General features: G+C 36.1%; 1 protein-coding gene across 1 annotated transcript in view; it reads left to right on the forward strand.

Moving 5' to 3' along the window:
• LOC105228027 (uncharacterized) overlaps positions 1–7,853 on the forward strand; it is a 139,729-nt gene extending 131,876 nt beyond the window's left edge. The window contains exons 2-3 of the mRNA XM_049459066.1: positions 2,316–3,242; positions 5,068–7,853. Coding sequence (XP_049315023.1) covers positions 2,316–3,242; positions 5,068–7,460 — 3,320 coding nt within the window. The 3' untranslated portion in view covers positions 7,461–7,853. The remainder of the gene's footprint in view (positions 1–2,315; positions 3,243–5,067) is intronic.
• The last annotated feature ends 5,731 nt before the right edge of the window (positions 7,854–13,584 follow it).

Below are 13,584 nucleotides of genomic sequence, written 5' to 3' on the forward strand. Positions count from 1 at the left end.
GTATGAATGAACCTTTTTCTTATATCCAAATTATCAGTTGTTTTTTATTCAAATCACATCGATTCTCTCGGCAGAACTCATCTATGTACATATGTACATAGCTCTGCCGTCAACAAAGCACAAACCGCTCTAAGACTAAAATATGCTCAAACTGTATTTTTGCCTGTAGTTCATAAATTCAACGATACTGTCAACTTTGATCATACATACATACATATATTTACATAAATTCAAACCATTTCTTTTATGCTTGTTTAAGATGTTTCAAAATAAATAAATAAATAAATATTATTTTTTTAAACACATTCTTATAGTAAGTCAGGTACTTCTCAGACCGCATTGCATCATGTATTTAAATTCAAGTGCGAATTCACGAAAACGAAATTGCATAAAGAGCACTCAAAAATAATGAAATAAGTACAAATAAAAATTTAAAATATTTCAATGTCATCACGAGGGGCTTGGAGTTTCGTAATTAGAAGCGAGTAGGAAGCAAAGTCAAACAGCAAAGGCAGCTGAAAAAATACATTTAATATACTATATTACAAGTATATACCATATGCATACAAACACAATTAAGACGAGGGCAGTTAGATACACCTACAACTTTTTGGTAAAAAATGTGTTTCGAAAACAAAATATCTTAACTAAATAAGAGTTTCTTGAAATTTTCAGGTCATACTTTTGATGCCGAACTTAAAATCTGAAGAAATTATTCAGTGTTGGAAAAAGAAAATACTTGTAGAGGTTAAGTTATATAAATGAACCCAAGTATAAATCGTACTTTGATTGATTATGATCAGTCCTTTGTGAATAAAAAAAAAAAAAAATAAAAATAAAAAATAATTAGATTTTAAGTGTCGGTTAAAGCCCTTTTTATCCATTAAAATGGACTTGTCCTTACTTCATTTTTCCGTACAAAATGCAAAGCAATCAATAGTGAGTTTAAATCTTTTTATAACGTCTTCCTTTAAGAGGTTTCTTTAACTAGCGTCCGTTATGATTTTTAACACTAACGCGTGGACATCAAGAGAACAAGGTTCTTATATGGCCCATACAATGATGAACTCGTTGGCTCTCTGGTAACTGACTTTCAATCAGAAGGGTCTTTCAATCGTACAGTTACCGATGGTTGTGCAGTGCTCACTAAGCTTCCGCCAGTCCCAGCTATCCAATAGTAAACCCCAAGAGGACAACGAAGCTCCAACTCGTTCCTATTTCAACGACAGCGAGTTTGATGGGCTCTTACTTGTCATCTTCTCAGCTTTTCAGTGGCTTGGCATTCCGCTATGACTTGATAACCAAATTACTCCTTTCCCGTAGGTATTCCTTATTAATCTTCGAAAGCACGGTCATTGAGTTTAAGGCTACTACTGCCGTTCTACTATCGAAACGCAGAGTCACTTCCCTTAATTATTTGGTAAGCTAAAGCTAAAAGAGCATTCGAAGAAGATAGAGGTGGGGTTTAATGAGTATAGTATATATAGAATTATCGAGTCTGAATAGAACAAATATGTAGTTACTGGAGATATGATCTTATAGAAAAGATATGCTCAGTCTAAAGTAGACACAAGAAGGAATCAACGCTTGGCTCTTAGTTTTTGAACGTTCAAAAATTCATACAAATTAAGATCGAACTTACTTCGATATTGGTCATAGGTTAGGTTAGGTTGGTTTGGTAGGCCAAAGAGCCCCGCATAGACCACTTTTGGTTCTTCACGATACGAGATGGAGTTAAATTGCTAAGACCATGAGCTGTAGTCTTCCTTTAGGATGCATACTGTGGGAACCCAAGATGCTTACAGCGTAGTCTTGCCGATTTGGTCTTAAGGTTGAGGCTTATTGACTCCTTAGTCTTTAAAAACCCGGTACTCGCTGAGCTAAATATCTCATGTACCAAGTAATGTCCAAAGTAAGACTCGAGGATAGAGCGGTAGGCGTGAGGAGTGTTGTATCTTTAGTTACTACTATGTGGATCTCAATAGAAGTCACGCATTCATCAAACGACTCTTTTATATAATACGTATGTATAAATATATATACGAGGCTAAAAGCTAAAAAAACGAACGAAACCTCGACAAAGGGGATTTTTGCAGAGTTATTAAAATATTTCGCTGCACTAATTTGCGTATTTGCCTTTGAAATGGTTGTAAAGCGGAAGAATTAAAAACAAAACCTACACAAATCTTCAGTTCCCACACCGCCGACGCAACAACATTTGCAACCCTAAATAAATTTGCAACTTACTGCCTTTTCTAACTGTTAGCACAAATCTCATTGTTGTTATCTTTTCCCTTTTTCATTTCAATTCGCAGAACGCCAACAGCAACAACACAGGCGTACAAACGCCAGCAGTCAGAGCACCGAGCAAGGGCAAGGACAGCAACGTCAACAAACGCCCGCACCCGCCAGCGGCGAAGCTGTTACGCTTCGAGTGACAAATCCTATAGACAACTCGACGACGCGTCAACGTCGCACGCGCGAAGACAACGTGAGTGGGCGGAATCAGTTTGCTAATCGAGTGTTGTGCCGAACGCCGCCGCCGGTCTACGATTCACTGCCAGCTACACCACCGCCTTCGTACACGCCGCACAGCGCGGGTGTGGCTGCGGGTGTTGTTGGCGTGCCCACAGCTGAAGGCCGAGCCGTAGTCGGCGCTGACGTACCGCACAGAGCGGAAGTCTGGCAGCAATGTCAAGCATTCAGCGCCCCTCATTGTGGCAGTAATGTCGCAGATTATGTCGAAGTTTTACTGCCGGCCGGTGGTGTTGGATATCAGCAGCCGCTGGGGCAGCTACGAGCGCAGCAGCAATTAGTGCAACTTGTCGAGAATGTGGCACCAACAGTTGGCCAGCAGCAAGAGCAACAGCCAGAGCCAGGGTTTGAAGCACAAGTACAAGTTGGAGAACAACAGCAGCAGCAATTACAGCTACAGCAACAACAGCAACACTTGCGTCGCCGTAGACGTCTGCATTTGCTGCAGCAACAGCGTTTATCGAATATCAACGCGACAAGTACGGACAGCACGAGTAGCGGCAGCAACTGCAGCCTTAGCAATAGAAATAATAACAACAACAGCAACAATTATCATTTCTACAGCGCAAATCCGATTGTTGGTGTCAGTGGCCCTGGCGGCGGCGGCGGCGGTAGCAGCAGTGATAGTGAAACCTACGCTCGCTTGCCAATCGGCAGTGAACGACGACGTCAGCGTCGCCAACAGCGCATTGGTCGTGGCTTAAGGGGTATGTAAGCCATTAAATTTAGTTACAAAAACAAACTTGACATTGTTTGATATTTGAGGAATAGTTTAATACAAACGAGGTATTCCTTTTTGAACCGGAAATAGTCAGGCATTAGATGAGTTCTAGGAGACCTATTCGAACTCAGTTAAAAGATTATTTTCGAAGAAATTCAATCTTTGGCTTTAAAGTCATTAGTTGCAGACTAAAAGTCGTTTAAAATCATGCTAAGACCACTGAGCTTTTCTGGTCTGCTCATAAAGATTATATTCTTGTATTAACTTAAAGGGTGATACATTTGGAGGTTCAATGTTTTTTAAAGAAAAAACACAGAAACTTAAAATTTAGTGGAGCTATTATCATTCGAAAGTACATTATTTCGAATATATTTTTTGAAGATTATGTCTCTCAAATGTTGGCTACGGCTAGGACTCTGACGGTCCATTTGTTGAATCCAATTTCCGATGATTCGTTCGAGCATTTGAACCGGTAACTCACGAATTACACGCGTGATGGTTTACTCCAAGGCCTGAATCAAAGCGAGTTTGTCCGCATAGACTTTAGACTTTACATATCTCCTCAGTAAAAAGTCTAACGGTGTGATATCACACGATCTTGGAGGACAATCGACCGACCTAAAACGTGAAATTATCTGCTCACCGAAGTGTTCGCTCAATAAATGCATTGGTTAACACGATATATGGAAAGTGGCGCCGTCGTATAGAAACCAAAAGTCACCGAGGCATTAAATAGTCGGTTAACATGGCGCGATAATGGTCACCGTTGACGATTATATTCTCTCCGGTATCATTTTTGATGAATTATGGACCAATGATTCCATTGGCCCACAAACCACACCAAACCTTTCTTTTTTTCTGCATGAAATGACAGCTCTTGATTATCTTCAGGTTGCTCTTCGTCCCAAATCCAGCAATTTTGCTCGCTTATATACCCTTTGGGTCACATTCTTGCGCTACATCCTTCTGGGATTACGAAATAACTACATTTGGAAGAGCAAACATGAAAATCGCTCTGCGATATCTCATATAACATTTTCTCTGTTATGACAGTTGCTCAATAATATTTTATAGGGACTCAAAGGTATTTGATATGTAGACGCAGCTTATACCGAATATTGGATTAGACCTTTGTTGATTTACAGAAAATCGTATAGGATTTAAACCAGTAGATTCCACGAGTCAATGTAATTATTACCTCTTGTCTAGAGCGATGTTCAATTGAGTCAAGTTCGCCACCACAAACACCGTTCGAGAATATTGAGCCATATTGCTTCAAGCCTTCGAGAATCTCAAAAATTTTAGGATCCGTCATTTGTGAGCTTACACAATTGTCAAAGTTGTGTGGAAGAAGGTGAGAAGTAACACCTCAGGCACTTTTCCAAATTCCTCTTTTAGCAAGACTGAGGGTGAAACTTTTTTACAGTCGTAGCGGAAGATGAAGCCGAGACTGATAATAGCCACCGAAACAAATCTATGATAGGCTTCAAGAGCTTCTTATGAGCAATATACAAGGGTTTTAGACCGCATCGCACCGGCATTCCAATCTGTCCAAGTGTGATGCCAGTTACGATCGACCTTTTCACCTAACCTAACCTAATCTAACCTGACTTTACACCCAGATTAAAATTAACAGTCTATCAAATTCGTAGTCGACAATTCTACTCGAAATATTAAAGTCTTTTTTAGGAACATAAAGCAAGTTTAGGAATTATAAAACAATTTCTGACCTAAAAGTTTATAAAACTGTATTAATTAAAATCTTATCAATTAATAAAGTGTTCTTTACTAAACTCCCACCTATTTTACAGATGCCTATTGCCCTGATTTGCTGCACGCTTGCTCCTTAATCCTACATCAGCCGAACGAGCCCACACTTGAACCCAACGAGACCAGCAACGACAGTTCCGTAAGCAATTTTACAGCTACACCGCCACGTCGCACACACAGTCGTTGCTCTACAGAATATGTGGAAATAGATGAAATCCGTCCGGTGCCACGCGATCGAGAGGGGGCACGATTTAGAGCTCTACAACCCAGTAATTGGCAACCGCAGGTGGAACGTGCTATTAGCACACCTGAACTCCGAACCTGCGCCTATAATGAGGGAGTTGTAGGCGTGTCACTAAACGTGGAGAACACTGAAGGCAGGGAAATCGTCGAGTACCAAAGATTAGCAACGAACTCAACGCAACGGGACATGGGTCAGAACTTAAGCTTACGCCGGCCGCGTATCTCACTAACTTGGGTATTAAGAGAACAGCAACAACAACAGCAGCAACAGCAACAGGAGACACAAAACGAAATACAACCGCCCCTGAATGGCGATGAAGAGCCGACTACAACAAATTGCAAGCAACTCGGCAATGGCACATTAGAGACACCAAATAATAATAACGGTTGTGTAAACGGTTTGCTAACGACAAAACAACGCACCGAAGTGGTGCCAACACAGTTGACCACCACCTGCACTACGAATACAGCTACTACCACAACAACAACGACAACGAAACGTTATCGCCTCAAACAGCTGCCTGGCAGCACGGATCCACTCAATGGATACGCGACCACGCCCACCGCACATATGCCAGCCAATGCTTTGGCACCACAGAAATTCTTCAGCAATCAAAATTTATTGGAATATCGAGATAAAACTCGCGCCCCATCACGCGAACTGCTCTTCGTCTGTACGCCGCAACGTTTGCCGAAGAGTTACGACAACAGCGAAGCGCTTTCGCTGGCCAAAAAGCGCAATGAGATACGTAAGCGGCTCGCAGCCAAGATGGCGACACTGCAGGCGAACGGCAGAGCCAATGCGGACGGTGCTGAGGCCAATCAATTGGTCAAAAATGGCTGTGGTGCAACGGTAGCAGTCGGGTGCGTACTCACGCCCAACGGTATTGTGCTCGAAAAAGATGAACTAAAGTCGCTGAAGGGTACATACTCCGAACCGAGCTTGATCGCCGCCTCGGAGGGGCAACACCGTCGTCATCGGCATCGCAAACGACGCGAACGTAATCGTGGACCAAAGTTCGGCTATGAGATAAGCAATGTGGATGAGTTTCTGTCGAAGTGTTCGCTGGCAGCGCCCGGCAACATACCTGTGGTGCTCTCCGCCGCCAGCACGCTATACCAAACGCGTCCGGGTCAGCATCAGATTGAAATTCCACTGCCGCTTGGCATGGTGGTAAATGCGGTGTTCAAAAATCAAAACTGGTTATATGTACAAACGCCACATGCCGAGGAGGGCTATGTCGTCTACTCGTGTTGTCTGCCGCTCGGCATACTGCCACCGAATGTACGCAGCGGCGCCGCGGTTACCAATAAACCAGCACCTTGCTGGGAGTCCAACGGTGATATATTCCCACGTCCCGGCGGCAATATGACCGACTCCGAAAAGGAGATACGTCTGCGTGGTGGCACACGCTCCGATGGTGCACGTACGCCACGCGGCAAACGCGGCGATGCCGTCGGCACCGATGTGGATACGGCGAATGGTAATGCCACGCCCGTTATTTCCACAACCGCCTCCACGTGCGGCGAACATCAGGTGGATCGGCTCTATTTGCGTGCGGCCTCACAGCCGCGTCTAGTCGAGAAAGCGTACGCGCAACTCAAGTCCACGAAGCAGGCGTTGGCGCTACGTAATGCTGGCAACGACGAATATGTCACGCTTCAACAACAACAACAACAACATCAACAGCAGCAGCACAAGTCAAAGTTGCACGTGCAGAAACACATGCAACAACAACAGCAACAGCTGCAGCAGCTGCAACACAAGCCGCTCATCAACGGCTCGTACATAACGAACGGCCACAACGGCCAGCATCTTCATCCAAAGAATACGAACAATGCGGTGGCGTTGAGTGTGCCCTCAAATGCCACGCCCAGCGTCACCAGCATGTCACACAGCGCCAGCTTTGCGGCCAACTCAACCGCAAACGGCAGCGTGAAGCACACCAAGTTACAGCAACACGCCAGCGTGCTGCACATTGCTAGCCGAAAGCAGCATGGCCTGCGTCAGACGCTCGTTGCCATCAACACCGACTACTCCACCGAGAGCATTGTGTTGCACAAGGGCGAAATTGTGACGCTCTGTGAGTGTCGCGAGTCCAAAGATCATCGTCAGTGGTTCTATGTGCGCACGCGCGACGGACGCGAGGGTTACATACCCGCCGAGGTGGCCGGCCATGGCTACCTGTAGATCCGCTAAGGGTCTTCAACAACAACACCTACTAATCAGTAACAAAAAAACAAACGAAACTTAAATGATTTTTCTAGTTGTAAGTTGCACACACACACATTCCAGTCGCTTAGTCTGTAGCAGTTACATACATACACATATTATATAAATATAATATTAAAAATAATCTATCAATTTGATATTAATGATAATGAAAAGAAATATTTGTCTGGTGCCCGAAATGGGAGTGGTATGTATATGAAATACATTTAATTATGCTTAAAAAGTGTTAAACTCTTATGTAATTTAAGTATAGAAACGTTGTTTGTATGTATGTGTATGAACTTAAGATTAATTGCAATGAAAACTGTTTACAAAAATTAAATAAATTATCACTCCATCATCATAACAATTCAAAATCGAATCACGAAGTTTTTCATTACATCAGGGAGGCATGCATTCGTGGCTTGCAGGGTGTTATTAAATAGTCTGTCTTAGATGTTGTTTAAGTAAAGCCGAATTCTTAAGTGGCAAAAACAAAAAATCACCCAGTTATGACAGAAAAAATACGGCAGCCTTTAAAGCGTTTCCAGAAAATGTAATCAACATGATTGTCAAGTTCTTAAATGGCATGCTCAGACTTTGTTAATTGCTTTCACGAAGGAATTTGCTGATTTAACTTTATACCAAAACCTGGTGAACCTAGGCATCTGGTCAATTTATATCGACCAATTAGTATACTGATAATTATTTCGAAAATATTTGAAAGGAAATTATTGCATAGACTTTTACTTCTGCTGGAGGAGAAACAACTCATTCTGGATCACCAAAAGATTCAAAAAGTTGCACGGCAAAATTGAGCAATACGACAGCGTTCTTGTGCTTGCGCTCTACAATTTCTTCATGACTTTCCTTACAATGATTAACTCTGACTCCACAATTGCGGCAACCTATGCGGATTACACTGCATTGCTGACGTCGGGTAGCAATTCTAATGCTGCCTTCAGTTCTAGCCACTGGCAATAATACTGAATCACAAAATTCCTGCAAAACGCCTGCAGAATAGGGCTGATAGATCGATAAAACTGCAAGAAATGTTTAGAGCAAAACACCAGAGAAACTTGTCTTGCATTTGCAAGACTCCGCTGTAAACATATGGGGTCCCCATGATATGATACTCTGATGAGGCCGCAGTCTGTTAAAATAAACTCCACCTGCTATCGCAAAGGAGCAAAACTGGTCTATGAGTTGCTTATTGGCCTACCAGATTAACCTAACCTATGTAACTCTATACAAGTAGTGTAAGCCCTCAGGCACGAAATAAGTGCTCAAGTCGGCTTTTAAATAAAAAAATATAAAATTTCTGGGACCTATTGATAAGAGACGCACATGGGGAGACCACGTGAAAAATAAGGAGCACAGCCGTAATAAAGTTTGACAGCAGTAGTGCCTCCTAAGGTTAAGAAGAAGCGGCTCAAATGATTAGCAAATTTAATTATTGTTTTTTTTTTTCAATAAGACAGATTCTAAATAAAATTCCATCCGAATCAGACTTAGTGCCATTTTTTCAATGGCTGGTTAGCGGCGCCATCTGTCAGTTAAGTTCTGGTTAACTTTTTCTCGGAAAAGAACATGTTTTTAATCAGAACTGAACTTCCAGAACTGAGATGGCTGCTAATCAGATATTGAGAAAAAGGCCTTTAAAGATATTTAAAAAAGGAGAAACAAATGTGTAGTGAAATCGGAGAGCGTATTTTTGCTGTACACTAGGACCATTCTTCCATGATAAAAATAGTTTTAACATGAAATATCATATTGGCAGTCCGCCAATTGAAGACTTACGAGATAATTGATACAATAGATATCTCAAAAAAAAGTGTGGACCATATCTTGCATAAAATATTGGGCAGAAGAAAGGTCCTGCCACTTATACGCTTTCCGGACAGCAGGAGCAACCATGAAACCACTTCACATTAGCATTTAACTTTGTTCAACTACAATCCGAAGGAGTTTCTTCATCGTTTCTTGACTGTCGACGAAACGTGAATCACCTGTTACAGACGAAGGAACAGTCGAATTAGTGTACTTCAGGCGGTAAAACTGCAAAAATTAGGACGAAGACTGTCTATCGTCGAACTTATATAAAGGGTAATCCATTTCGAGGTTTCCTACATTTTTAAAGACAGAAATTTAATGGGAATGCTTATTATCATTCGAAAGAACCTTCTTTGGCATTTATTTTTTGAATGTTATTTCTATCAAATACTGGTGCGACTACGTCTCAGATGCATCATACGTTGAGTCACGTTTTCGATGACTCTTTCGAGCATCTCAAATGGTAATTTATTATTAATTATTGCCAACGTTAAATCTGTGAAGAAATTTTTCGCCACATAGTTGTTATATAAGCATACAAACCTCTCAAACCCTAGATGAAAATCTGTTTATACTCTTTTACTCTTTTTTTTTTAATTTTTTTCGTGGCCAAAAAGCTGCAGACATGTCATATCCACAAAAAATTATAGAAATTTGCATTTATTTAAAAATATTTATTAATTTACAATAAACATATTCTCTATTGTACAGTATGTATCTACGATTACTAATTCGCAATAAACAAAATTATTTCGCACACAAATTTATTTAATATAATATAGAAAATATAGTGGGCGCCATCAATTAGAAAATGCTGCAATATGGCTGCTAAATGTTGTTCAATATTCACACCAAAGTGCTGATTGCTGGTTTTACACTCTTACTCTTCTTCTTCTTTTTCTTCTTATAAATTGTAAATTATTTAATATGCTTTGCATTCTCTTATTGCGTCTCACTCGAATGTTTTTTGTTCTTCTAAGTTACATACATTTATGTATAGGTATGAAATAACTTAATTTTTTAATATATAGAAATATATACCTTACAAAAAATTACTAAATATAAGTTTATTTTTAAAATTTGGCGCATGACAATAATTATGATTTTTTCTTTACTTTGTAAATCTTATGCTAGGGGTTTAAAATTTTTACAAATTATTGCCCATATTCGTTAAAAATAATAAAAATTGTTGGAAATGTTTCACATATGTATGTAATTTTTGTTATTTTTGTATATGTATATTTGTAGGTTTTATAAATTTTAATAAACATTTGTATATATTTTTCATTTAACACACTAATCATTTAAATTTCAACAAGAATTTTAATACTTTAAACCTGATTGTATGGGTTTTATGCTTTCTATGCCGAATATTTTATAAATGGATTGTTTGAAGTTTCGATTTGTTCGTTAAAATTGCTTTGAATTTTCATTTTTATTTTCGTAAATTGATTTTAATTTTTTTAAATTAATTTTTTGTCCAAAATTTTAATTTTTATTTTCGTAAATTGATTTTAATTTTTTTAAATTAATTTTTTGTTGTCTAAAAACTGTCGAAAATTGCTGTATATCTAGTTTCTATTATTGCTGCCGCTCACTCATTAATTTGCGTATATATGAATGTATTTTATATACTATAGTCACCAAAAATGCAAAACAACGTATCACCAAAAAAATCGAAGTTGAGTTTTTTATGGCTTACGATTCACCACATAATATTACATATATGTACGTAAGCATCAAATTCTAAGCTTCTGTTATCAGATACAACCAATATATAACCATTTATCATAATCATTTTACAACCAAGAGTGAAATATTTCAATGAGTACGATGACCAATATATAGCCATTTTATAACCGAAACACGAATATTTTTTTCAATACGAGTGGTTTCTATTATATCATTTTTCGTTCGCCTGCAAACTTGTCAAAACTGATGTTACGTTATTTTGCATTTTAGTTGACGATATGTATGTATATGTATAATTCCTTGTATGCACTTGTATATATTCTTTAAATATGACAGATATGTGGTGCTATATTTCAATAATCTATGTAAACATTACACTATATTGTTATTTATATTTCTTTCTTTTTTTTGTTTTGTTTTGTTTTGGGAAGAGGTACTCATTATTTAACTGACAACATTTATGTACTATACATATATATGTTCACAATACAAGTAAGTATATTAATTTTTATAATTATTGCGCTTCGTTTCAAAAGATTGAGCAAAGTGTTTCGTTTCCAGTTAATATATTATTGAAGCAGTTGAATGTTTCAAATAATTTCAAAAATATTTGTTAAGTAAAATATATGAAATTAATGCATACAAATGTTAGCGGCTCTGAAAGTTGAAAAAAGTTTTGAAAATTTTTTCTGTTAATTTGGTGGTCAGTTTTGTATTAAATGCTCAATTAGCCAATAAGAAAGCATGATTAAATTATATAAGCTTGTGTTACTGGAGAGCCGTGCTGCCACTTATGAACAAAATTTTTTAATCAATAATGACAAAAAAAAAAATTTGTTTTTTTCATAAAATTTTTAATCCATAATGACAAAAAATGTTTGTTTTTTTCATAAAATTTGTAATCCATAATCACAAAATTTTTTTTTTTCATGAAATTTTTTATTTTAGAAAGACAAAAAAAATTTTGTCTTTTTTTTTTAATTTTTTCATGAATTTTCTTGCTTACTTTTCGCTGATTTTGGGTGTTACACAATTTTTTCGTATTCAGTTAGTATACAAAAATACATTTTTTGTGGCGCAAATTTTCGAAAAATATATTTTTGAGTCACAAAAATTGAGCAAAACAGCTGATTTTGACATTATGAGTTAAAAAAATCCTGACAAATTTCATTGTTGACTTCGACAGAACTTTATATAATTGAATCATGATCAGAAATTTTTATTTACGGTCCGCTTATTTTTTAGCCAATTTTAATTTTATATTAATTTTGCTGTTTTTTGAAAAATATTTTCAATTATGCTAATTAGAAATTTTTATTTAACTTTTAAAATTTATTTGAACACCATGTTATTTTAATTTTATTATTTTTGAAAAGTATGCCAAGTTTTTTAAAATTTGAATTTTATTTTATTTCTTTTTTATTTGTTTTCCAAATTGTGAATTTACTCTAATTTTTTTCAAAAGATTTTAGTTTTTTAATTACTTTATTTTTTTATCTAATTTTGAGTGCAATTATAAATATTGCGGATTTATTTATTTTTATTATTATTTTTTAATGTAACTAATTTTGAACTTTATTTAAATTTTTAATGCTTTTCGAATTTTTTTTTAATTTTGATGCTTTTCGAAAATTATTTTTAGGTAAACTTTTTTTTCGAATTTATATTTAATTTTTTGATGCTTTTTGAGAATTTTTTCAGTTTAATTTTTTATCGAATTTTTAATTTCCGAATTATTTTAACGTACAAGCTACGTTTTCTTTCAGAAATATTATTGCAAGAAATTGACTGTAAATTTTTAATTATTTTGTGGGCTTGTACATATTGTATATACTATGATAATATATACTATATATATACATATGTATGTATGTATGTAAAACAACACACTATCACTAACTATAAAAATATCAACCACACAACAGTTGCCGAGGCGAGCATACACACACACCTAACTTTGAAAGATGCATAAGTCTGTTTTTCTTAAATTAAAATTTATAAAATTAATTACTAAAAATTAGTATGTTATATAGAATAAGCAAAAATTAAAAAAATAGAGACAATAAAAATTTTAAATAAATAAAAAATAAATGATTAAAAAAATTAAAAATAAAAAATATTTTAAAATAAAAAAAAATAAAAAAAAAATTACTAAAAATATATTTTTTAAAATGTATGAAGAGCAATAAAATAAATAATTTTTATAAAAAAAATATAAAATAACAAATAAAAAATATGTAAAATATTTTAAAAATAAATAAAAAATAAGATAAATTTTATATTCAATCAAAAATATTAAAAAAAAAATAAAAAATTACGAAAATTTTATAATCAATCAAATATACATATTTAAAAAAAGATAAAAAATAAAAAAAATTAATAGCTAAGAAAAAAAAAATAGAAAAAAAACATATGTTAACAAATAAATAAAAAATATGTAATATAAAAAAAAATTTAAATAAATAAAAGATGAGATAAATTTTATAATCAAAATAAAAATAAAAATAAAAAATATAAGTAAAAAAATATTAAAAAAAATTAAAAAAAAAAATAAATAAAAATTTCTAAAAAAAATTTG

The sequence above is a fragment of the Bactrocera dorsalis genome, chromosome 5, assembly GCF_023373825.1.
Source record: "Bactrocera dorsalis isolate Fly_Bdor chromosome 5, ASM2337382v1, whole genome shotgun sequence".
Taxonomy (NCBI): domain Eukaryota; kingdom Metazoa; phylum Arthropoda; class Insecta; order Diptera; family Tephritidae; genus Bactrocera; species Bactrocera dorsalis.